The following is a 26347-nucleotide window of genomic DNA, read 5'->3' as shown; positions in this document are numbered from 1 at the left end:
AAATTAAGAGCTAGCATCATCCAAAGGGTGTCTTAAGTCTAAAAAAGTTTAAGACACTGAGCTCCCCACACAAGGAAAAGGAAAAGATAATATGGCTGTGCTGCTCCTAAGCTACCTAGTTTAGAGAAGCTGGCAATGTAAAGCAACAGTTTTCAAATTAAAAAAATCAATACAGTAAATTATCCTAAATTGATTTTTTTTTCCCCCTCCAGAAGAACCATAAAAATTGCACTGGACTTTTTTACACAGGGCTGAGCTACAATCAAGGCCTGAACATTCTGATCCTTGTGCTGGCAGCATTTTTTGTGCATGCAATAAAAGAATCGCATCAGAATTTTTTTTTCTGGGCATAAGAACATAAAGCAGTTTTTATTTTAGTATTTTTACTATATTTCATCCTTTCAGGCCTTTCCCAGGTTGTTTGATTCTCCAGGAAGATTGTTTTTAAGGGAATGAAAGTTCAAGGTCTTTAGCTGTGGGAAAAGCTGTTTTTTCCTAAAAGTCAACCTGAAAGCATGGAGTCAGCTTATAGGTAGGGTCAATTTATAATCAGAGCAATATGGCAATACCGACTTAAAAAGTGGAGCAAGTATCCAAATTCTTCTCTACCATGCAGCAATCTAATTCTTATGTGGCGGTGACAAGCTGTGCTGTGTTTTCTTTTGAAAGTATCACAGGGTATATGGTAATTAAGCAATCTTTTGAGGTATCTGTTATCCAAACTATTTTTACAATTTTTATGCAGGCAGCCAAAGTTAAGATACTTTGAACTAAAGCACTTCTGAGCATCATCCCATAGTACATCTTTGCTCCCACAGAACATTTCTGAACTGAACACGTAAGATTAGATGGGCAGATGCTAGAAGAGCAGGAAGATGTGACTTTTTTTTCCATGTGCCAATTAAACAAATCTGCTCCAACATACCTCATCTACCTCCTTTGCCAAACCAGATTAAAAACAAGATTACAGACAACTGTAAATTGCCATTAATACTCTCAATATATTGTCCTTTGCATCAGGAGAGATGAAAACAATCTGACTTACTAGCAAGCCCTTCAGCTATGACCATGCTGTTCAGGAGTGAAAAGCTGGGAGGCAGAGCGATACAGTGGGGAGGGGAAGAGGCCCAAGAATTAAGTTAAACTGAAAAAAAGAAACAACCGCCCCCACCCCAAACTCCTGATATTTAAACGGGATGATATAGCATGTCATCTCTGGAAACTAGAGTCGTTTTGTGCACCTTTTAAAAGAAATGGAAAGTCATTTTAGGTCCGAACTATTTCAAATTGAAAAGACTATCTGGGGTCAAGATGAAAGTGTTTCTAGGATCCTTATTTTCAAGTACTTCCAGTCAGTTCTGTGCTGGATCTTTCAGCAGCTGCATGTCTAGGTCAGAGACTGGTTACATTAGAATGTGTGCACTAGAACATTCAGAATTTGAGTCTAATATTTCCTAACTGGCCCCTCAGATCGTACAGGGATCCATCCCACACAGTTTCCACTAACTCAGGGTTTATTCCAACTTACAAAGACTCACACTTACCGTTCCTGCCAGAATATCATGAGGGCAGCAGTCCAGAAGATGGCTCTTGCAGACACGATCATCAGTAAACTTCACCCTTTGTCTGGTTTCATCTCCTGAAATTCAGGTGTGGTTTCAAATAAGAAAGCATTAGAATACTGATAAAAGCATGAAGGTGTTGGTATGATGATTTTGCCTTAATATGCGGATTAAAAAAAAAATACTTCACCTTCCTGTTCCCCAAGATTGTTTGAAAAAGCTGAGTTATGGATAAATTATTCTGGATTTTTTACAACTGGCAACTGAAACATTATTTTTGCATCTATACATCGAGTATATCACATGTTAAATGGAGTGCTGGCAAGCCAAATAGTGTCTATCACCTGTCATCCATGTAAAGAGACAGCACAGCCAGAAAAAAAAAAAGAGAGACAGACAGACAACTTGGCTGACAGCCATAATGTTTTGTGCCTTTTTTTTTCCCAATATACAAAGAGTATGTAGGGGACAGGAGATACTAAAACCCATGCTATCAGAGGGCCATGAATCACAAAACAGGGCTGTGCTTGGCAATCTTTACAGGCAACTGCTATTTACTAATCCAGTAACCTAATGCATCAGTCCAATTGGTTTGGGCAACCAAATTGTGTAGTGTGTTGTCCAAGGCCACGTGAAAAATGAAGCTTGTAGGTATTGGCCTGGAACATGAAACATGTACTTCCCACCCACCTCCCACCCACCAGAAGACATACTGTACTTGGGAGCCACTTAAACAAGACAATATCAGAAAAGCAGAAAAAGGAAAAAAAAAAAAGAAAAAAGAAACAAAGTTAGTCAATACACACTGCGAGCTCCAACACATACTATACCCATCTGCATTCTTCAAGACCTCAGCTGTAGAATTTTATGCCCACTGTTGAAAAGTTTTAAAGGAAAAGTTTTCTTGCCCACACCTGCAGTAAGGAAGTCAGGGGAATGATACATAAAAGTAAAGGCAAAGTGGCAATGGTATGTGACAATTTTAAAGCTAATCTGTGTATATGACACAGGTATGTGTAATACTAAAGTATGAATATAGTTTAGGATTTGCAAGCATCCAGGATTAATGTAGTGTCTATTGAAAATGTTTTCTTTCTTTCTTTTTTTCTTTCTTTCTTTCCTTTCTTTCTAAGCTACACTTTTAAAGTTACTCGTGAGGAAAAAGCAAACACTTTTTTTGTTATAACAGCTTTAAAAATTGGTTGTGACTCACGGCTCGATGAACATGAGGCTTTTCTGCAACTCCCTTGCAGATTGATGTAGGCAGGCAAAGATACACTGAACCTTTATAAATAAAATAGAGGGGCCACAATTGTTCAGTTTGTATGAAATAAAAATATGGGAAGCAATTCAAAAGCAACTCAATACACAAAGAAAGAAAAAGCACTTATTCACTTACGAAACAAAGTGCAAAATACCTGGATAGCCCTGCTAAGTGTCAGAGTGCGTTTAAATAGTCAATAACTCAGTAGAAGAGAAGATACAAACCATAGCAAGAATACAGTTTTGCACAAGATGCGACATTCCTTTTCTTGGGCAATATCTAGGAATACCAGTTTCTAAACACAAACCTACCTATGTACACTTCTGTGTGAAAGGTGTTGATTAAATGCAGAGCTTTTGCTGTGGGCCCCCCGTTGGAAAGCCTCTCCAAATAGATCAACATGAAGTCAGGAAAGTTGAGACTTTCAGCTCTCCTTGCAAGTGCAACAGTAGAGCGATGGGACACTCAGGACTATATTTTCTGTGAGGGAAGCCTGAGTTTTTCTGCACTGCAGAACTAGATACCAAGGGTATTTTCTGTTGAGGTTTCCAGGTAGCCTCAGAAAAAGGCTACAAAGACTAAAACGTAGGCTTACTCTACTTACAGCAACTGCAGTCCCAGAACATTGTTTCTGGACTATTTTATGGGCTTTACTATAAATATACTTTTGTTGGGCGGCAGCACCTAGACAGAGGAGGAAACTCTGAGAGGGCCCAATCTTTCAAACCTAGGCTCCTTAGTGAGTCAGCCAAATACCAATTGTGGACACTCAAAGTTGACACAGACACATGCAGAACAGATGCTCATGCTCAAATGCTAAACCCAACCACTTGAAGGTGAGCTGTGGATAATCTGATAAGGAGCCCATGTTTGAGAACGAGGCCTGGATGCTCAATGTGTAGGAGTGTTGCCAGCAGGTCAAGGGAAGTGATTTCCCCTTTCTTCATCACTGATGAGGCCACATCTAGAGTACTGTGTCCAGTTTTGGGGCCCCCACTACAGAAAGGATGTGCACAAATTGAAATGAGTCCAGCAGAGGGCAATGAAAATGGTTAAGGTGCTGGGACACATGACTTATGTGGAGAGTCTGAGGGAACTGGGCTTATTTAGTCTGCAGAAGGGAAGACTGAGAAGGGATTTGACACCAGCCTTTAACTACCTGAGGGGTGGTTCCGAAGAGGATGGAGCAGACCGTTTTCACTGGTGGCAGATGACAGAACAAGGAGCAATGGTCTCAAGTTGCAGCAAGGGAAGTTTAGATTAGATATTATGGAAAACTTTTTCACGAGGAGGGTAACAAAGCACCGGAGCAGGTTACACAAAGACATTGTGGAAGCTCCATTTTACCAAGTTTTTAAGACCCAGCGTTGAGCCTAGGTGGCCTCTTGAGCTCCCTTCCAACAATATTTTTTTAGGGGTGTACTGATAAAGATTTTTTAGGCCAATACCGATGGCCAATTATTAACCAGCTATATCAGCCAGTACTGATCTGATAACCAATATACAGCCTAGCAGCTTTGAGAGCTGCATCTGGCCAGTAAGTCTGGGGGTGGGGGGGGGAGTTCATGTGGAAGGGAAGGAAAGGGGCATGGGGGGAAGTTTGGGGCCCCTATGGTGAAGGAGTGGGGCAGGGGTGGGCACTGCCCAGCTTGGTTGGGGCAGAGCCATGGGCAGCTCGTTGCGGGGGGGGGGCATGTACCTACCAGATTTGTGCACGGGGTGAGGGTGGGCTGCCTTCTGTGGGCTCAGGCCAGGGGCTGCGCTAGCATCCTTTTGGTGGGGTAACTGGGCTGGGGCTGCGCTTGGGGCAGGCAGGGCAGGCAACACTGATCTCAATGAAAAGGCAATGATCAGGAAAGCTGATCTCAATGAACTCAGGCAATTAGTCAAGGACGCACTGCAGAGTAGGAGCTTTGAAGGGATTGGAGCCCAAGAAGGGTGGCTGTTCCTTAAGGAAACGATCCTTCGGGCACAAAGCAAGATGATCCCGATGCGAGGCAAAAGAGGGAAAGGGGCCAGGAGGCTTCCCTGGCTGACCACAGAAATCCAGGGCAGCCTAAGGACCAAAAAGGGAGTACATAAAAAGTGGAAACAGGGAGAGATCACCAAAGATGAATATACCTCCTCTGCTTGTGCTTGTAGGGAGGCAGTTAGACGGGCCAAAGCTACCATGGAGCTGAGGATGGCAACCCAAGTAAAAGACAACAAGAAATTGTTTTTTAGATATATAGGGAGTAAAAGGAAGGCCCAGGGAGGAATAGGACCCCTGCTAAATGGGCAGAAACAATTGGTGACGGACAGGGGGGACAGGGCTGAACTCCTCAACGAGTTCTTTGCCTCAGTGTTCCTAAGCGAGGGGCAGGACAAGTCTCTCACTGGGGTTGTAGAGAGGCAGCAGCAAGGCGCCAGACTACCATGCGTAGACCCTGAGATGGTGCAGAGTCACTTGGAAGAACTGGATGCCTTTAAGTTGGCAGGCCCGGATGAGCTCCATCCGAGGGTGCTGAAGGCACTGGCCGACATCATTGCAGAGCCACTGGCGGGAATATTCGAACGCTCGTGCCACACGGGCCAAGTCCCGGAGGACTGGAAAAGGGCCAATGTGGTCCCCATTTTCAAAAAGGGGAGGAAGGAGGACCCGGGCAACTATAGGCCAGTCAGTCTCACCTCCATCCTTGGCAAAGTCTGAAAAAATTATCAAGGCTCACATTTGTGAGAGCCCGGCAGGACAAATTATGCTGAGGGGAAACCAGCACGGGTTCGTGGCAGGCAGATCGTGCCTGACCAATCTAGTCTCTTTTTATGACCAGGTTACAAAACGCCTGGACGTGGGAGGAGGGGTGGATGTCGTATACTTAGACTTCAGGAAGGCCTTCGATACGGTATCCCACCCCATACTGGTGAACAAGTTAAGAGGCTGTGACTTGGATGACTACACAGTCCGGTGGGTGGCGAATTGGCTGGAGGGTTGCACCCAGAGAGTCGTGGTAGATGGGTCGGTTTCGACCTGGAAGGGTGTGGGCAGTGGGGTCCCGCAGGGCTCAGTCCTTGGACTGATACTCTTTAATGTCTTCATCGGTTACTTGGACAAGGGAGTGAAATGTACAAAGCTGTGGGGAGATGTGGACACACCAGAGGGCAGAGAACAGCTGCAAGCAGACCTGGACAGGTTGGATAAGTGGGCAGAAAACAACAGAATGCAGTTCAACAAGGAGAAATGCAAAGTGCTGCACCTAGGGAGGAAAAATGTCCAGCAAACCTACAGCGTAGGAAATGACCTGCTGGGTAGCACAGAGGTGGAAAGGGATCTTGGAGTCCTAGTGGACTACAAGATGAACATGAGCCGGCAGTGTGACGAAGCCATCAAAAAAGCCAATGGCACTTTATCGTGCATCAGCAGATGCATGACGAATAGGTCCAAGGCGGTGATACTTCCCCTCTATTGGGCGCTGGTCAGACCGCAGTTGGAGTACTGCGTGCAATTCTGGGCGCCGCAATTCAAGAGGGATGCGGATAACCTGGAGAGGGTCCAGAGAAGGGCCACTCGTATGGTTAAGGGCCTGCAAACCAAGCCCTACGAGGAGAGACTAGAGAAACTGGACCTTTTCAGCCTCCGCAAGAGAAGGTTGAGAGGCGACCTTGTGGCTGCCTATAAGTTCATCACGGGGGCACAGAAGGAAATTGGTGAGTATTTATTCACCAAAGCGCCCCCGGGGGTTACAAGAAATAATGGCCACAAGCTAGCAGAGAGCAGATTTAGATTGGACATTAGGAAGAACTTCTTCACAGTTCAAGTGGCCAAGGTCTGGAACGGGCTCCCAAGGGAGGTGGTGCTCTCCCCTACCCTGGGGGTCTTCAAGAGGAGGTTAGATGAGTATCTAGCTGGGGTCATCTAGACCCAGCACTCTTTCCTGCTTATGCAGGGGGTCGGACTCGATCTATTGAGGTCCCTTCCGACCCTAACATCTATGAATCTATGAAACACTGGGAGGAGGGTTACGGGTTCGCTGTAGTCCACCCTCCCAGTGCTTCCACCACTTGCCTCCCTGCCAAGAAGCAGCTGGTACAGCGCATAGCAGGCAGGCTGCCCTCACTTCACGCAGAAATCTAGGGGACACATACCCCCATGCCTCCCCTGGGGGTGTGTGCAGCAGTGGGAGCTGCTCCCATCCCCACCTGCCCAGATAAGCCACCCACAGCTCCGTCCCTTGCCCCGTCCTGTCCTGGCTGGGCAGCACCTGCCCCAGCCCCACTCCCTCCCTAACCATGCGGGCCTTGATCTTTCCCCCACCTCCCCCCCACCCCCAACACACACACACCCACACCCCTTCCATCCCTTCTCCCCATAGACTTACCAGCTGGACACAGCTCTCCAAGCTGCAGCTGTGTTTCTGGCTGCGTGCATGCAGGCAGCATGTATCAGTGACATCATTGGCCACATCTGCCAAAAAAGCCAATTGCCAATAATGTCAATTTTCCTTTTGTCAGTGCTGATACAATATGGACTGATATATTGGTGCACCTCTACTATTTTACCTATGAGTTTTTGATTCCAAGGTCCTCAGCTTCCTGCTGCTCCACAGAAGACCTCCCCTCTTCCAAATCTGAGGGAGTAAGAATTAAAATGTGTTTCCATGTTGTTGTAAAACTTTGAAAATGTTTTAAGCTTGTGGACTGCAGCCCTCTCTGAATTACTTTGGACAGTGTACAGTTTCCTTGCTGTTGATCACAGATGTCTCTGTGACAGTAAGCAGATGTTTGCTTCTGTGCAGGGGGATTTTCACTTCTGAATCGATCTTGTAGCGATGGAACAATTTTGTCTTTGCATTTTTATTTAAGATTGTATAGATTATTCTAAAAAAAATCCTCTAGCCTGACTGCATTTGGTTGAAAGTTGGAATGTTACCTAGAGCCAATGGGCACATTTTGGAAGAACAGAAAACTGGGAATGTACTTACCTGCATTTTCTGGGTACTACAGCATACTTCTTTGCACATCATCCACCCTCACTTCAGAAGTGCACCTTTTTTGGGGAAGGCAGAATGAAGCAAAAAAGATTTTTTCCTTGAAGTAAAAGGTTAGGGGGATGGGTGGTCTAACTTGCCACTGCAGGCAGAGGGCAGTGAAGTCCTCACATCAGCCTTTCTCCCGCTTCCCATGCAACATGCTGCTACTGCAACAGCTACAGAGTTAACCCACTCATGGCCATAGCCTAATTATGTGTAGACCAGGGGTAGGCAGCATTTTTTGGCCGGAGTGTCGAAAAAACCACAGTGTCTATGTTGGAAAGTGCTGGAGTGCTGACATGTTGGAGCCCGGAGCAGCTGTTTGCAGCCTCCCAGCTGCAGCTGGCCCACGGAGCCCAGTCTGTTTGCAGCAGGGCTTGCAGCCTCCCAGCCTCCTGCTGGGAGCAGCCTGGGCTCTGTGACTGCAGGAGCTGCTTAGAGCCCAGGCTGATGGTGGTGTGCCGAGCAAAATGGCCTTGTGTGCCATGCTCAGCACGCGTGCCAGGGGTTGCTGACCCCTGGTATAGACTAACACTTTAAAAATTTCAACTCCACAGCAGCTGTGAAAGGATTAAACCAGTAGTTGTTGGGCATGCAGCAGGGAGAGGGAGCAGTGAGGCAGTAAATCCTGCCCTACTCCATGCAGCCAGAGACTTTGGCCCTTATGTAAATCAGTTTCCCCCATTTAAGACGCACATGCCAATTTTCTATCGTTGATTTTTGAGGGAACGGTGCACACGGTATGTGAATGAATGCAGTATATATGTTCTTTAAACAAAACAAATGCTGACAGATTATATCTTTTTATGAGTTATTGGAGATGTGCACTCTTTCTGTTAAGCCCAACCCTACCTATTGCTTTAGGACTGGGAAAAAGAAAGTTTTTTGTCAGCTGTACTTTAGGCCCGTTCTATTCAGGGTGGTCCAGTATGAAACTCATGGGTAAATTAGACTGCTCAAGGTCTTGGGTTGATGATTAAAATGCAAAGATGATGCTTAACTACGGAGTAAGGAATCTAATGCTTTGTGGGGTGCAGGGCTAGGTAATGATGATAGATAGGTGGTGACTGGTTTGTTTGCAGTCTCTGGGAGAACAGTACTGGTTAAGACAAATTGCTCCATAATTTTGAAGAGCTATTAAGTGTTTAAGCACAATTTATCAAATGTTTCCCAGTAACAAGAATAATTGTTTTGCAGGGGAAGCTCTATGGAGACAGACTAACAACTTTGGAGCTAATTATACACTGATGACTCCTTTGTTAAAAATCCCAGATGTTGATGGGGATGGTGTTCAGGACCTGATGATCTTTACCACTGTGAGAGAAGAGGTACAGCACCTTAAAGTCATGATAAAGCCTTTGCATGTACTGCTAGCCATACCAGGAGTGTTGCTTGTCTTCACTGAACTATTCTAAAAGGTGAAATAGCTATTTGAGCCTCTTTGAAACCAGCGTATTTCAAGAGGCCAGTTCCCCTTCTTTTTTGCCATGCAGAAGAGACCAAATTGTGCAGCTTTGGGCTCAGTACACATCTTTTACAAATCTCCAAATCATTAGAAAGTGTTTGATTTAAAAAAAAAATCCAAAGAAAATAACTCGAGTAAACATTGCCTTGCTGAGTTTGATGGCCATCCATTGGATATACAGTTAAAAACAAAATTTCCTTGGCTTTGTCCTATTGCTCAGGCTCAGAGAAAGGTAAAGCTTGAACAAACAACCCCAGGAACAGTGGGTTTTAAAATACTGGAGCTGAACTCTGTGGATGGTAAATGCACATGAAGATGTTTGCTTTGTCAGAACTATCATTTTTAAAAGGGCACTGTCCTCAGCGTTGTCCTCAAACCTGCAATTGAATTGGGGTCTGCTCTACACACAGTTTTTGTGCTACTATAAGCTATGTTGGTTAGTTATAACTAAGTTTTATGTATCAGTATAGCTTTGCTGGAATAGCTCTCAGTAGGCATAGTATTAAGGTGACTAGTAAGTCATAGGGGTGCACCAATAGAGATTTTTTGGGCTGATACCAATGCCCAATCTTTAGTGAGCTATATTGGCCAATACCGATCTAATTCCAATATGCAGCCGGGCAGCATGGAGAGTGGCATCTGGCTGGTAAGTCTGTTGTGGGGGAAAGGGAGAGGGGGGAGGGAACGGGTGTTGCGGGGGGGAGGGGGTGATCAAGGCCTCAACGGTGAAGGAGGGAGTGGGGCTGGGGCAGGGGCAGGCACTGCCCAGCTGGGATAGAGTGCAGGATGGAGCCACAAGCGGCTCATCCGGGGGGGCTTCTGCCACTACACGCACCCTGAGAGTGCATGGGGGGCGTGTGCCCCTGGATCTGTGTGGGGTGAAGGTGGGCTACTGCTGTGGGCTGGGGCAGTGCCGGGCTCTTCCCGGTGGGAGACTGGGCTGGGCTGCGCTCGGGGTGGGCAGTGTTGCTGGGTGGGGTCTATGGCAGGCCATTAGGGAGCGCCCTTGTGTTGAGCCACCCACCTCACTGTGCTCGACCACCTTCCAGGCTCCGAGTGCCTCCCTCGGGGTGCCTCATGTCTGGCCGACCCCCTTCCTGGAGCACACTGACTAGCCTGGGGGTAACACTGCCACCACCCACGGTTGGGCTTGATTCTGGCTCTGCGCACCCTAGGAAACACAGGCCTGGTAGGCCTCGAGGGTACTTGATTCACTTCAAAAACTTGGGATGCTTCCCTCAGTCGGAAGCACAAGTAGTGGTCTCCCATAGCCGAACCAAGGGGACCCCAAGGCATAATCTAGACCCACTCCCAATAAGTCTCCCATATGAGGTACAAAGGAGAACTTTACTGGTTACAGAGGGTAGGGTTAGAATAGGGTACAGGGTAGAACAATATCAAAGAAATCCCATAGAGCGAACTGGCATGGCTGGGTAGCCTTTGATCACACATCTGAGTTACTGCAAGCTATATATGTAGTTAGATCTCAGGTAGCTTACTCACAAGCATCATCCAGAGGCAGGTGGAGATTCCCTCTGGAAGCAGGCAGTTCCTTGAACATGAGTTTTGAGAAACAGAGCAAGTTTCAGATGGTCCAGTTCTTCTCTCTCTCTGCCCCCCCTCCTGGGCAGTCCTTAACTTATATAGCCCTTGTGACCTCATTTACCTGGTCCAATGGAGGCCAGCACCTGTTGGCTGTCAGCCAACCAATTTGAAATGCATCACTAGTTGCTGGGCAGACTGGCAGTTCCCAGCTCCCCAGGGAGCAAGCCCCTCACCCAGGTATGTGATGCCAGTCACGTAGGCAGAGGGAGCAGGTTTCCCCCATCCCTCAGGAATGTATCCAGCTCAGGTTACCTAAAGAGATAGGGTAAGGTGTGGAGCCTCTGCTGGGCCCATCCTAACCAAATTGTCACAGAACAGAGTTTTTGGGGAGAAACAGAGGTGGCCTTCTGCCACAGGGTCTACTGGGGCAGGAGAGCTGCAGGCACCCCAAAATTTGCTGTAGCCGCCCCCTGACCCCTCTTCTCAGCACTGCCACCGCCCACCCCGAACGTAGCCCCGGCCCAACCCCCCACACTGGGGAGAGCCTGGCACCACCCCTGACCCCACCCTGCAGCAGCAGCCTGTCCTAGCCCCGTGCAGATCCAGGGGCATGTCCCCCCATGCCCTCCCAGGGTGCACATAGCAGTAGGAGCTGCCCCACTCTCCGCTTGTGGCTCCATCCCGGTTGTGCGGGGCCTGCCACTGTGGCCTTGATCTGCCCCCCCATGCCCCTTTCCTCACACAGACTTATCAGCCAGACCCGGCTACTTTCCATGCTGCCAGGCTGTGCTCCTAGCTGCATGCTGCGCTGTGACTTCACATGCACAGAACATTTATTGGCCTCTTTATCAGCCGCATCAACCAAAAAAAGGTGATTGCTGATACTATCACTTTTCCTTATATTGGTGCCATTCTCATATGGAACTGATGTATCAGTGCACCTTTAGTAAGTAGTAGTGTTACTGTATGTGAATAGTTATTCCATTATAAAATAACTTTGTATTAATGTAAATGTTGATCAACGCTAAAAGATAGCAGTACCATGTTATAAATAAGAACATAAGAAATTCCACAGTGGGTCCTGACCAATGGTCCATCTAGCCCAGTACCTTCTTTCTGACAGTGGCAAGTAGTAAATGCTTTAGAGAGAGAGTTTATACGAACACGGCATGTTTAGAGTGATCCGTCCTGTTATGGCCTCCCTGGTACCAACCATCATTGGTTTAACAATGTCAGAAGATATATCCCTGACTTTAATTTAATAGCGCCCAATGGACCTGTCTTCCATGAATTTGGCTAATCCTTTTTTGAACTTGGTTATACTATCTGCCTCTTTAATCAAGTAAGACTAAGCTGTGATATCATTCAGGGAGTTTTTGTTTTATATCTTATTTTAATATTCTACCTGCTTTTATTAGTTTTCTCTCTTATTGTAAGCTGCCCTGAGCCATCGTTGGAAAGAGCACTGTGTAATAAAAGTGATTCCTCTAGTTTATTTTGAACTTGCCTATTAATAATGCTTATTTCAGTGGGTGCCCCTTAGTTCTTGTGTTCTGGGACTTGGTGAATTACAGTTTCCTATTCACTTTATCCATACTTTTTATGATTTTATAGAGTTCTATCACGTCCTCCCCTCAGCCCTCTCCTTTTCAAACTGGCAAGTCCCAGCCTTTTTTAATCTGTCCTGTACAGCAGCTACTTCATACCCCTGACCATCTTAGTTGCCTCTGTACTTTATCTGCTTCCCGTTTATTCTTTTAAGATGTGGAGAACAGAATTGAACTTGGTATTCAAGATGTGGATGCACTATGGATTTACACAGTGGCATAACAATGTTTTCAATTCCCTTCCATTCTTAATGATTTCCAACATTTTATTGTCTTTCTTGGATCCTGCTGCACATCATGCCAACATGTTTAGAGAGCTATCTACAATGACTCCAGGGTCCTTTTCCTGAGTCATAATGGCTAGTTTGGAGCCCAGATTTGTGTATGTAACAATGATATACATAATAATAATGATACGCTTAGGGTGGGGGGGTTATATATAGATAAACCTTAAGCCACTCTAAAAGACTAAGCAATGTGAAGAAACCCCATAACCTCAAGGTTTTGAGTAGCCCTTGTTTTCACTGTTTGAGGCATCACTGTTATCAGGGTCATCAGAAATTCCACCGTCTCTAACTCCTACATCCTCTCTATTTTTCTTCTTTCTCACTTGTTTCCCTTGCTAATTGCCTTATTTTTATATTGCAGTTTGTATCTCAAGGAGCCAAGAAATAGCTGAACACAAGCCATATGTGCAAAGCCTTGTCAGTGGCTTTAGAGTTTCTTTATTCTGTTTAATTTTCCAACCATCACAGTATGAAGCCCTCCTTACTCCTCCCCCTTTCCCTCTACTGAGGGACTTGGTTTAGCTTCTGCCAGCTTTTAAACAAAAGGGCATTGATATTTAAGAGATGTCTTTCTGCATTAGGTGGACTGTAGCTCATGTTGTGGGTGGCTCGCATTAAGTTTCTGCAGCTTAGAAAAAAACAGTTTCTTTGGAAGGGTGGTGCAGTATTTCTGTGAACTGGCTCTACTACTGCTGAACTTCTGAGAGTTAAATGATTCTGATCAGCAGCAAGGATGTTGCCTATATTTTGGCTTTCTCTAGAGGGTCAGCAGCTGTAGGCTGTGGGAGAGGAAACCTGTGTGTTGTGTGTGTCAGGGGCTGTTTTCCTTACAGCCCTGTGGGGTGCTGGTGTTTGGAAGACCACACTCGGTGAGATCTTGAAAATAAACACAGAGGTGCAAAGCAGTCATTAGAGCATAGCTTGTTCTCATCTCATGTAGTTCTTACGTGTATTAAACTACAGTGAAGGGCAGGTCAAATTCACAAGCCATATTTCCAACTCAGCCTATAAATGTCACTGGCTGCTGTTGTCTTTGGGAATTGATTCAGTACCAGAGTTTAATGGCTTCAGAAATTACCAGGAAAATGCAGCTCTCTATAAGGGATAGCTAATGACAGGGCAAAATCTGTATCCTTCTCCACATGGGGGGAACTGTCAAGTTTGTTGTTCTCTCCCTGGACCTTGAGCTGGGTTGGTAGTGGAAGTGAGTAGTCAGGAGTTCTTATGTTGTCCATCTGCAAAAATGATGTTCTTACGTGTACCCTCTGTGCAGCCCTTACCATCAGTTACCACTCCCAAATATATTTCGTCTTTAGATGCCATCCCTCTAACTTTTCCATCACATGCAGTCTTGCCTGCTGGCTCTGCTAGATCTGATTTTTGCCCAGTCATATGACTGAGCTTGGTTTTGGTCCCTTTGTGTTGTTTTCTGGCCAAAGAATTTCTGGAATGTTGGGCTGGAATAGAAAGCTTACATTTAAAAATGTATCTGTGGTCAGAGGTTTCCTAGGTTAGTGAATTAGAGTCCCACTGCTGACTTCAGTAGGCATAGGGCTGGGTTCTTAATTTGAGTTAGCACTGCTGCTTTCTGTTTAGAGCCTTAAAGGGAGCTTGGTTTCATACTCTCTTGGCATGCTGGTATTGGATTTAAGTTTGCTGAAGTGCTGTCATTCTTGTCTGTGATTCATAGTGTCTGAGGTTCAAGTACCATCCCAGGCCTTGTGGGCATTTCTACACGTGCTTCCGGGAGGATGTGGGCCGGGGGAGAGGGCTCTTTAATTAGAGCAGGTCCAAGAGCCACTCTAAATCGCCCAGAGTGTCATGTGCATCAGTGTTTCTGTACTGAAAAATGGCAGCAGAGGTGTTTTAACTAAAGCTCCTCGAGTGAGCTTTAGTTAAAGCATCCCCACCACCTTTTTTCAGCACAGAAATGCTGATACAAGTGACACTGGAGTCTGGGATGCTAACACATGATGCTGGAGTCTGCTGAAGTGCAGTAATTACGACGTTCCAGCAGACTTGATTAATTGAGTTTGCTCCAATGTGCTGTAATTAGAGTGCATTGGAGCAGCCTCAATGCCTGTGTATAAGTAGATACCCTGTGTTCATGACTTCATCATATAGACCAGTGGGAGCCAACCTTTTTGGCAGGCATGCCACAAATTAGTCTTCCACACTTCCCAGGTGCCACACTGATCCCTTTCCCCTACCCAGTCCAAAGCTCTGCTTTCTGCTCCCTGCCCTGTGCACCCTGCTTCATCTGATACTCTGCTCTCTACTTCCTGCTTTGTGCCTCCTGTCCAATTTGCTGCATTGTTTTATGCTTCCTGTTTCATCTGCTGCTGTGCTGCTTGTTCCTTCCCCAGACTGGCATACAGAGAGGCTGCACATGCCACATGTGGCACCTGTGCTATGGGTTGGCCCTGCTTGGTGTAGAACATTTAAGTGCCTCTTGCTCCTCTTTCTGGAGGCTGTTCCAAATGGAAGCTAAAGATTTGCTGGTATTGGAAGAGGGCAGGACAGGAAGAGTAAAGGGAAAATGCAGTGTCCTCACCAGCAATTCAACATGTCACAATAAAGCGGTAGGAGGCAGCATGTCTGCTGTGTTTGCATAGCCATTTACGTCACTGCTCACAAGTTAACTCATGATTTGAGATAGACGAGTATGACACACGTTATCTAAAGCCTAAATCTCATGTTATCCAACACAGTGGGAGAAATGCACAAAGCAATAGTTACACACAGCCACTAATGCTACTGTCAGTAGAGCTGAATCTGCCATCACACCATTTCAGAAAGTAAAAACCCGGGCTTATAGGCTGGATCCTCAATAATGGTAGGGACTCCTAGTGGCTGGATGAGTATGTTGGGAATTATTTAGAAACATCTTAAGTTAAACATGTGCTAACTAGTGTGAAATGTCTTCCAGTTTGTGGATGAAGCTGTTTAAAGATAAGGGAGGCTCAAAGAGGGTATGTTCCCAGACTCATAAGCTGTCCATAATGACCCGCTGAACCATGTAAAGCTGTCACCCTCTCAGGTTTGGGATGAGTTTGCATTTGTGTAGCAGCAGCAGTAGCACACTGACCTGCATTTCTGTTGCCTGTTTCCTCTTATTTTATTTTTCTCTGTAGATTAAAATCTACATCCATTCAGGAAAAAATGGCAATCAGGTCGGCTTCCCTGCACAACTGGGTTTGGGCAGAAAGGCAGTTTATCTAATGTACGCTACAAAAGCTGGCTCCAACTACCTTCTCTTCCATACAGGTAAGGTTTGTTACTGGCTGCATTCTACAGACAACCACACACATGGTACTGAGCAGTCCTTTTGGAAGGGTATTTGCTGAAATATAACTGACTTGAAAGTTTAGCTTCAAGTTTATAAAACAGCTATTTGAGCTTCACAGGCAAAGGGAGCCCTGTTGCTGAAAATAAGACTGATTATGAACTTGGTGAACTCTCCTTGACATGTAGGCAGTGTGTGTGAAGTAAGCTGGTTTGTGCTTTCCAAAGATTGACACATGATTTCTGAGGAGAGGAGGTGGTTTAGAACAAAGGTATCAAACTCACCCAAGGGCCCTTGCCACACCCATGGAGCTGCATTTGGGCAGCAGTGTTGGTCCAGACCAGGCAGCAGCATGGGTCTAGAGGCATGTGGCTGCATGCAGCCACATTCATGCAGCGTGGAACCAGGTGGCTTATGCCTATGAGGAGCCAGGGGCATGTGACAATGTATTGCTCTGGCCAGGCAGCAGTACACAACTAAGGTTGTTCAGCATTGTGAACCATGTTCGGTCAGATCTTCATACTGCTGCACAGCCCTGGCTCCTTGCATGCCTCCAGCTCATATTGCATAAACACAGCTCTGTGCAGCTACATGACCCTGGAACTGTGTGCTTCTGTATACCCCTGGCACTGCCAGCCAGCCAGAGCTCTGTGCCACCGAGCAGCAGCACACATTCATGTGGCTATGCAACCCCGGCTCCATTCATGCTGTTCTCCCATGGTGTGGAGCTGTCTGGGCATGCAGCAATGTGGAGCTGAGGAGCAGTGCAATTTTGGTAGCCCACTGGTCTACTGGTGGGCCAGGTGCAGTGGTTCTGTGGGTTGGACAAAAGCCAAAGTAATTTTCCATTTTCATTCTTTACTCTCTCTGCACAGTAAATTCTCTCTATGGCTACTCCTTGAAGGATCTCTACAGTATGGCAACTGGAATGGAACCTAAATTAGTCAGCCTTAAGCAAGATCCTCAATGGGAGAAGAAGATTGAGAGCAGCTCACATCACATTTCCCTTCTCAGGTAGCAGCAAGACAGCTCTCTTGTCTTGTGATTGAATTGGAGGGCTCAAAGTCTGTTTAAATTGCCAGCGGGAGGTGGGGGGGCCAACGTTGTTTGTCAGAGAATCCTTTCCGGTGTTGTTTCTGACTTGCCCAAGAGCCTGTCTGTGTACCACAGTGAGGAGGAGGCAGAAGGCATTGTCTCACTGAGAGACAGCAGGGTGAAGGGGATATAATTGTGTAAGCTTGCGTAGGGGAAAGTGTAAAGACCAGAAAAGACCTGGGAGCTAGAGGGGAGAGGCCTGAATTTGAGAGAGAAGTCAAACCTAAGCAGAAAATACTCCTATCCATGAGATATCTGTCAGGCTGTGGCATTGCCTAGCAAGGGAAAAAGTGGAAGCCCCAAACAACAGGGACTTCTATACCTAGGCAAGACAAAGCCTTGTGAAATTCCCTGCTCATCCCATTCCTGTGCACTGGCCCAGAGATATGGACTGGGCAGTGTAATGTTTTCTCCATTTCTGATTTCTGTGGTTTTTACCAAGTTTCAGGCTTGGGATACTCCAGTTCAAATTTGCTTAAACCAGGGATCAGCAAACATTTAAGTAGGGTGGGACGCCACTATCACCCAGTTGCCAAGTCCTCTGGCCCCTCCACCTGCCACTGCAGGATGGATGTAGCCCGTGGGCTGTAGGTTGCCAACGCCTGATTTAAGACTAAAATTAGTTGATACAAGTGAGATACTGCCCACAAGACACAATTTATTGCTATCAGCAAACTGCATTGTGGCTGTTCCTGTCTCTGCAAGCCTTCAAAATCCAGACCTTTGCCAATTGAACCAGCCTTCATATCCACAGCTTTTTAAACTCTTGTGCCAACATATGTGTGCTCATTCCTCAGCAGGCTCATTTTCAGTTCGCTATACAGATGTCCACTTCTGTACACTCACACTAAAATACACTTAACTCTCAGGCCTCAGCTACACTTAGATAAATTACTTATGGATAACTGTAATGACAGTCATGTGATTTGGACTTGAATAAAGCATGAGTTCAGAGTTAAGGTTGTGTGTTTGAATGCACAAGTAGATTGGGAGGAGCTGACTGGGTGTGTAGTGCTTCAGGGAACAAGTTAAATTTTCCCTAACGTAGTTCTTGTCAGACCTTCTTTTGACAAGACCTGAACTTCTAAGTAGTAACAAAAAGCTTTCATGGAGGGTTGAGAAGGGAGCACTTCCAGATTATAATGATCCATCGGAGAGAAACAAAGGGGGCAAACCAAACATTCTACTCTAACAGTCACCTGCACTGGACAGAAACCAAAGGTTTTTTGTTGTTTGTGTGCAAGGGAAGGTTTCATTTGCTTTCAGCCAACCTTTTGTAATGTGACATGATGGCTAACTGCAAGGGGGAGCTGCTGTCTGTGGAAAGAGAGTTTCTAGTTGCATAAAGAAAGTGGGCAACCAGCAGCCTGTGCTTCCCAAACATCAGATTCAGCAGAGCCTGACATTTCCTCATATAGCCTTAGTTTTTTCTGGCTGGGATGAGAGCCTTTGATTCCTCCATGGTGCACAGCAAAAGTAAATTGTCATTCTCCATTTGGAAAGTTCAATTGTTTTTTGCCATGTCCTCTCCTTGTGTAGCTCTGGAGACATTCGTTACATGGTGAAGCTTCCCAGGAGATCAGGGGAGGATATCTTGGTTGTGAAGTCAGATATGGCTGAGCTGCTCAGTGGACAAAATCTTGAATCCCTATGGACTCTCAACACATCTCATATTCTGAGGTAATGCTTGCTGCTGTAGGAGTGAGATGGAGTTGTTCCAAGAGTTTGCCCATAACACCTGACATAATAGTGAAACACAAAGCCTCTCTTATGTGAAGTTCACATTTCATCTATGAACGTGTCACATGTCCTCTGTTTGCAAAGTTGGTTACCACAAAAAGGAAGAGCTTGAAGCTCTGCAGTGTTTCTAGAGAGCATGGAAAGCTTATCCTTCTCCTGCAGCCTGGCATGCAGCATGCCAGAGGAGGTGCTGTGGTACTTCTAGAAGTCATGGCATTGGCTTCTCCCTTTCAGGTCTCCATTTGTTCTGTTCCCAGACTCACCAGACTGCTGGCTCCATGGCCCTGTCATAAAATGCCATGCTTCAATTCATGGCTGTTCCATGTGAAGGGAATCTGGCCTGTTCCCCAGGGTGTGCCATGGAGGGGGGTGGTCATACCTCATCTTCCCTGACCACTGTTATTGGCTACATGACCTTCCGTTATTATATGAGTACTTCCCCTCCTAAGGTCACAGCTCCCACAAGAGAGGAGTAGAATGCAAGTGCAGCTTTGGCAGCTTAAGGAGCAAAGGGTCTGGCCCAGATGGTAATGTGGAATGTTGAAGGCAGCAGTCTGAGCCAGGGAGGCAGTAATGAGGTCTCTCACTGCAGCAACTGCTGTGAGAGCACAGACAGATAAAAAAGGACGCACTAAGTCTGACACTCAGATCCCCAGCTTACTTGGTACAGTGTCTCAATGCCCTTTTTCTGTCTTTCTTGCAGCAAGCCTGTGCTTGGTTACTATAAACCTGATGTTCTTGACATTGTCCTTGAGAGTACAGTTGGACCCAACAGGAAAAAGGTTTGGAAGCTCTTTGATTTTCCCTTCTCTGCTCCCTTGCTGACTACAGTCTGGGTTTGGCTGAGTATAAGGAGTCAGAGCTGCAGCCAGTGGAGGGAAGCTGTTTCTCTTGGTAGGTGTTGATGGCCTGGGGTGAGAATGCGTATCCAGACAATTTTAAGGCTTTCCCAGCAGATTCCGTAAGGTAATCCAGGCTGTTTTGTTTTCTCTCCATCAAGTTTCTGAGCTAGATGTCAGGTGAATTTAAAAACCATGTGATTCCTCTGAAATAGCCTGTAAAATGTGGCTTTGCATTGACTTGGTTCACATATGCCTTGGGACTTCCAGAGGCACCTTGTACATTTTATGGCTGTGTCCTGTGGGTATACCTTGTAAATATCAACCGGAAAGGCAGCAAAAGCACAGGAAGAGAGAGAATTCAAAGGGACCAGACTGCCAAGGGCAGTCAGGGGACCCAGGCCAGAGCAGGAGGAGCTAGACCTCAGGTTCAGAATGGCAGGCATGCCATCCTACTGTTAAAGTCTGGGTTCCTCTGGTCTCTCAAATCCTGCCTAGGACCCCTTTTTCCACATAGCCAAGTGTGTTGTATGCACAGGAAGGCATAGAGCTGGGCAGGGCTATTTCACCTCTCTTCTCACAAGTTTACAGATTCCTGGAGCTGTTAATGCTCTGTGTACTCCAGAATAATCTCTGTCTTTTCTCTGCCAGATTATGATTGTTGAGAGTGGTTCTGGAGCAGTTCAGTGGGAGCTGGAGCTGAATTCAAGAGCAGGAAGTCCCAGGCCAGCCACCCTCCCTACTGCAAATCATCGTTCCACCTTCTTCTTCTGGGGGGAGTACCAGGCAGAGGCCAATGAGATGGTGAGGGCAGGCAAGCAGTAATAACATTTACCTACAACCAGAAGTTACAAAATCCCCAGTCTCTTATTTTCAAATCTGCTCTTTGCACATTCTAAGGCCTGTGGTGGAAGTACTCTGTCATGTGCATACATGGAGGGACACATCCCTCCAGTCTTTTCTGCCAGAGAGATTGCCACTAATTCAGGGCTTTGCTCATGCTCAGACCCTGTGATGCATCAATGGGTTCCCTGTCTGAATATGTGCCAACCTATGAGAAAATAGTCTGTGCTGGAGCTGCCAGTGCAGAATTTGATTTGACTATTCACTGTAGAACTTGTTCTGAGGATGTGGAGTCTCTTAGGTGATCAGTCAAGTTCGAACTGTCCCTCACTGTCTTGGAGCAATCTCTCTGCCACTGAACAACACCCTCAGTAGAAAAAAGTAACTAGCACAGCAGAACAAGTGGGGCAAAAAGGGCTGTGCCCGTATCAGACCTGCACTGAATGAGGTGTGCCTGATGCAGGCAGGCACTCTAGGTGTGTCCCCCATAACCATCCCAGTCCATACATCTTTTCAGATCTCCCCTCTGTAACAGCTATGTGTTCCCTGCACATGGGAGAACCAGCTTGGAGAAGTCAGGAACTGTACAATAAACAAATTGTAACTGGATGGCTACACAGCAATAAATCAATTTGAGCCCTGGTTTTGATGGCACTAGAGTTCAACTGAGTTAGATAGGTAGTGACCCCAGTCACATCCAGTGTCATTGGTACCACTGGGCTGGAACTGATTTACTGCTATGAGCACAATCCCTTCCCATTGGACTCCTGGCATGAACTAGCAGGGATGAGCCAAATCTGGTGTGTTTCCTGGCTGCCAGGACAGCATTTCAGGAGAATGGAAGCAGGGTTGCATACAAGTGGATGAGACTGAAGTGCTCCATCACAGACCCTCTTCTGTTTGTTGCAGCGATCCCGAGTGCCCTTCCAGAACCTGTATCTGTTTCATCCCTCTTACCCTAACGCCCTCTTGGAGCTGGCCAACAGCACAGAGCAGATAGTTGTCTTTGATGGTAAGTGTGACTTTTCAAGAAGCCAAGCTCCCCCAGCTATTTGGCCCTTTACTCTTATAGAGCTTTAGAGTTGGCTCTGAAACTGGGTGTGGAGGCAGAGCTCTGACAGTCGCTCCCTGCCCATCCAAGGAGCTGTGCCTCTGTTCTCTGTTCCAGCTGTGCTGTTTGAGCGGAGCCGGCATGCCTGCTACGTGCTGCTGACAGGCCCTCAGAGCAGTGAGGAGCCAGGCGTGGTGTCTGTCATGAAACGGAAACTGAAAGAGGACATCAATGACAGTAAGGTGATGTGGCTAGGCCAGGTGTCAGGAGACAGCGAGCAGTACATCAAGGACCGCCTCTACAGGATGCGCTTCCAGAGCCAAATCTGAACTCACTGAAATGGACCCAGGAGAGGCTGCCCCAGCACAGTCTCTTCTGAGCCACCTGTCATTTGCAACAGTGGCCTCGATAAACCCAGAACGTAGATTCAAATAAAGCCACCATTATTGATCCACAAGCTAAAGTGTGGCTGGCCAGAAAACAGTGGCAGCAAAAAAATCTGGGCATCTAAACACATATGGGTGGCTGCCAGCACAGCCAACCTCTGAGTCAGTGGGGCTACAGTCCTCAGTTGTCACTTCAGGAAAACAGGGCTCTTTCCCTTTCTAAATCAAACAGTACCTACTACACTGCCGAGCATACCTCAGCTAGGCCTAACTTCCTGGTACCTCCCAGCCGTAACCCACAGGAAGGCACAGCTGTTTGCTGGGGAGACCTGAGTTGGTGACACTTTGTTTGCATTGAGGAGAGAACATGTCCTTGAGAGTGGGAGAGACAGTGTGGCGTGGAGGAGCGGGGTTGCTTGCATGGTCTTGAATTTTCCTTTCTATTTGGCCATATATATGTCTTGATTCTCCTTAGGTAGGAATTTCATCCTTTAAAAGGAGCTGACTGGCCAGAGGTTGCTTACCCTTGTTCTCCATTGAAAAACCTGAATATCTGGCTTCAGCAGCAGTAGAGCAGTGAGATGTAGATAATGACAGACCTCTGAGAGGCAATGCAGTGGTTGATATATCTGGACCAGGAGAGCCACAGGCTAAAATGTAGTTCTACACAGAAAATGTGTTTTGTTTCTTTTTTTTTTTTTATATAAAAGTCAGGCCTCTTGTTTCCCGGACTGATTTTCACACCGTTAACTTAGACCTGCTGCTGACTAAAATAGGAGTATGCTGTTTTCCACCCCTGTTAACCATGCAACACTGGCACAGCTCTAGGAAAGGGAGCTCAGCTCTGTTCCAGTCGATGCAACAAGGGTAGAATTGTTAGCCAAGTCCCAGCTATAGATGATATAGGAGCCAGAATGGACCAATCCTGGCTTGTTGATCCCCAGGAACACTATGAGAAACTGCTCAAATGTGCAGAACAGAACTTGCTTGGGACCTGTTTGTAGCTGCTCTTCAGAGTAGAACTACGCTTTGGTATTCCACAGAGAAAGGGTAGCTGTTTCTCCACAGTGTGCTTCTAGTCAGAGGAACTCCAATCACTTTACAGTCAAGAATTCAGTCTTACTCCCTCTGAATGGGAAGTCCTCTGAGCACTGTTCCCTGGTCAAGATGATGGGAGACCCTAGAAAATGTGGCAAGGTCCTTCTATTTTGTAGCAAAGCTGCAGAAAAGCTTAAGAGCACTCTGAGTCCTTGTCCCCTGCTCTAATCATGGGATGACTCTGCCCCTTCACCATAAAATCAGTTCATGGGTATGGATATGTGGGTGCTTTTCTTAGTAGATGCCCTGCCCTCTTGGTGGTAGGTATTAGTATTTGCTGTCTTGGTTTGATTATGGAGCTGCTGTGTGAAGGGGAGATGGTACAGTTGGGGAGACCATGCATGTGCTGCTGAGTCCCCGGTGGGGCAGGAGTAAAGCAGTGAGTGAACAACAGAAATCAAAAGGAGAATGGGAATGTGTGGGGAGAAGCTGCTGGGAGCAGTAGTGCCCTGCTGACAGCTCTGGGAGGGTTTTGGTTTCGAAGTGGGATGCTGTGCAGTGATGGAACTGTAGCCAAGTCCTCTGGCTGCTCTGATTCCCATGCAGGAGGCAGGTGCAACTGTGCATAGCTATGCGCCCATAGCTGTGCACCCCTGGCCTGTGTGTGGTCATGTAAGTGGAGGCTCTCAATAAATACTTGGCTCTCTTTGGTTTGCATTAAGAGCTGTGTGTAGAAACACTACAATGTGGAGATGGCTCAGGGCTGCAGAGGTGCTTGTGCCAGTCCTCTCATCCATTACAAACGCACTGAGTCTCCAGCTGCTGCTGGGCAGCGCTCTCTGATTGGATCACTAACTCTTCCTCTTCCGGCTGAATGGATTGCTTTTTCTCTTGCTGGTGTTTGCTGATGCAGCAGCCAGTGGTTTGGTCTGGCAGTTGTGTTCCTGCTTGGAGTCCTGCTAGGAGCTTTGGCAGGCAGATGCACTTGTACTCTACTTCCACTCTGGTGGATTGTGGTGATTCTGGTGGTTACTTGCTCAGTGCAATGCTCATGGTTGCAAATGGGAGCACTTCCATCTGGCAGGCAAGACGTTGGTGTGAGGCCCTGTCTGTGCTAGCAGCCTGCCTCTGCAGCACAATGGAACTCCACCGCTCTGGGGCAGAATGGTCAGGGAGTGTGTGAATGTCAGACTTCCTGCTCTTGTTGGCTGGAAAAGGCTCCCCAGCAGACCATTCTTCACCAGAGCTGAGCTGCTTCCCCTGCTGTGTGAAACCTCCAAGCACCCTGGATTACAAATGGTAGGTTTCCCTTTATTTCAGTGTTGCAGTTCCCTTTCACCCAGCATTCTTAGTGATGGAGGCACAGCACGTTATTCTTTGCCAAGCCTCTATCTTGCTTAGCAGGGGGAAGAGATGAACCCCAATGGCACTTGGGTTCCTTGGGCACAGTGATGTGATTTGGCACAGCAATAAATGTGGACCACACCCCAGGACTGGTCCTGTTCACAGTGAAGATGGCAGGTTTATGCACCTAATGACCCTCCAGCTGGGTTGCTTGAGCAGGAATTCTGGATGCTTGCCTCTGCGAGTTGCACTGTGATTTGGACAGAGGGAAAGTCCAATGCTTGCATGCTAATTTGATTTATATTGATCACTGTGCTGCCTGCAGCTCACAGAAATGCCCCTTGAATGAGTGCTGGGGATGTATTCTAGGCATCAAGAATATGTTGTATGCAAACAGCTTCTTCTGGCTGCTTTTCCTCTTCCTTCCCAAAGTGCTACACATGCTTGCCCTTGCCAGGTCAGCACACTGACTTTCTGCAGGAGAGCTGGATTTGCAGCACCAGGGATGCTTTTGCCTTTCATTACTGTTATCACATTTCCAAAGCTCTTGGAAAGCTCTTCCTAATGCCCCTTTGGCAGCTCAGTCAAATTGTCAGTGCCAAACCAGCCCCCTCCAAATGAGGCAAGAGTTTTTTTCCAACTGCTTTTTCCCCTGTTGCTGTTTGTTGCAGTGTTTAATGAATAATTTACTTTGTGCCTTGATTCAATAACTCAGACGGGTGATAGTAGCATAAATCACTGTGTGGATCATGGTGTGTGTTTAACACTAAGACTGTTTGTTCTGGTTCTATAACTTATTGCAAATTGTGCTGTACAGGACTTGGCTTAAACGTGATGATTCCAATAAATCCTTTTTTGCATTGTTTGTAAATGGTGCTGTGCTTTTACTGCTGTTTGTTGATTAACTAGCTCAGGTATCCCTAGAGTTCAGGAAATGAAGAACTGGGCTTAGCTTTCTTTAAAAAAGGAAGAAGAAGAGACCTGAAGACTAGAAACCTCTTCTGAAAGAAGGGGAACTAGTGACACTTCATGATCACACAGCCTGCTGCTTTACATGAAGGTGAAGTACAAAATTTTCCCTTTCATTTGGAACATGAATCCTGCTTCAGCATAGAAGGGGCCCAAGGACCTGAGCTAGGGTTAGTCCACAGCAGCTTGTCAGAAGCACAACAAGTCAAACTGGAAAACAAACATTCATTGCCCTTTCATAGATTCATAGATTCATAGATGTTAGGGTCGGAAGGGACCTCAATAGATCATCAAGTCCGACCCCCTGCATAAGCACCAGTCCAGCCCAGTCTCACTTTCTGGCAGTGAGACTGGGCTGGACTGTCTGCTTGCTTCCCAACTGCTTCAGGGTGACTCATCATCATGAACTTTCTCTTTGTAGCTGTATTGTAGTGGGTATAAAGAGGAACCTGTTTCCTGCCTTCTCTAAACAAATGCATTATGCTGATTTCAGACGGGATCTGGGTAGTGGTGCAGCCCTTTGACGTCGGCATTTGTAAACTGGCATAAAACTTGTAGCATCAGCTTCAGAAAGCTGACAGCTCCCCCACCTGGCTCTCATGGCTGCTGAGCCTGCAGTGCTCAGTGGGTACCCAGCATGTCGTGGCACACAGTCCTGAACTCTTGGATTTACTGATTGGTTCTTTTCTTCTTGCTAAAGCTCAGTACCATGTATTCCACTTGCATGTGTACCAGATAGGTGTGTAGCGTGCTGAACTGCAGCATTCATTGCCAGGTCCATTTTGTTGCCTGTTAATTATTTTGCAACATGCTTTGGTTATCTGCCTATAGATCAAATGTGTAAACCACTTAAATGCGTAACACTGTTTAGCCCCACTGTTCACTTTGTAATTAACTGTACTCCAAAATGAGTGAAGGGGAAGCAGCTGTAAAAAGCCTTGAAAATAAGGGCAGCTAGTCAGATTCAGGGTAACTGAAAGCACAGGACACTGCTGTCAGCCTGTGCCATTAGCAGACCTG

At 46.5% G+C, this 26347-nt stretch overlaps 2 protein-coding genes across 5 annotated transcripts in view; one reads left to right on the top strand and one right to left on the bottom strand.

Annotated features, from left to right (window-relative positions):
* FAM234A (family with sequence similarity 234 member A) overlaps positions 1-25223 on the top strand; it is a 61571-nt gene extending 36348 nt beyond the window's left edge. For all 3 annotated transcript variants that reach the window (XM_019489974.2, XM_059716677.1, XM_059716676.1), the window contains 8 exons: positions 9030-9160; positions 15871-16003; positions 16898-17036; positions 18657-18797; positions 19561-19639; positions 20348-20500; positions 21449-21551; positions 21708-25223. In XM_019489974.2, coding sequence (XP_019345519.1) covers positions 9030-9160; positions 15871-16003; positions 16898-17036; positions 18657-18797; positions 19561-19639; positions 20348-20500; positions 21449-21551; positions 21708-21919 — 1091 coding nt within the window. In that variant the 3' untranslated portion in view covers positions 21920-25223. The remainder of the gene's footprint in view (positions 1-9029; positions 9161-15870; positions 16004-16897; positions 17037-18656; positions 18798-19560; positions 19640-20347; positions 20501-21448; positions 21552-21707) is intronic.
* RGS11 (regulator of G protein signaling 11) overlaps positions 7180-26347 on the bottom strand; it is a 53184-nt gene continuing 34016 nt past the window's right edge. For both annotated transcript variants that reach the window (XM_059716681.1, XM_059716682.1), the window contains 2 exons: positions 7363-7430; positions 7180-7267 (listed from right to left, as the gene is read on the bottom strand). In XM_059716681.1, coding sequence (XP_059572664.1) covers positions 7388-7430 — 43 coding nt within the window. In that variant the 3' untranslated portion in view covers positions 7180-7267; positions 7363-7387. The remainder of the gene's footprint in view (positions 7268-7362; positions 7431-26347) is intronic.

Source organism: Alligator mississippiensis, chromosome 13 (genome assembly GCF_030867095.1).
Source record: "Alligator mississippiensis isolate rAllMis1 chromosome 13, rAllMis1, whole genome shotgun sequence".
Lineage (NCBI taxonomy): Eukaryota > Metazoa > Chordata > Crocodylia > Alligatoridae > Alligator > Alligator mississippiensis.
The sequence above is the reverse complement of the archived record's forward strand: the minus strand, read 5'-3'. Positions and strand labels throughout refer to the sequence as shown.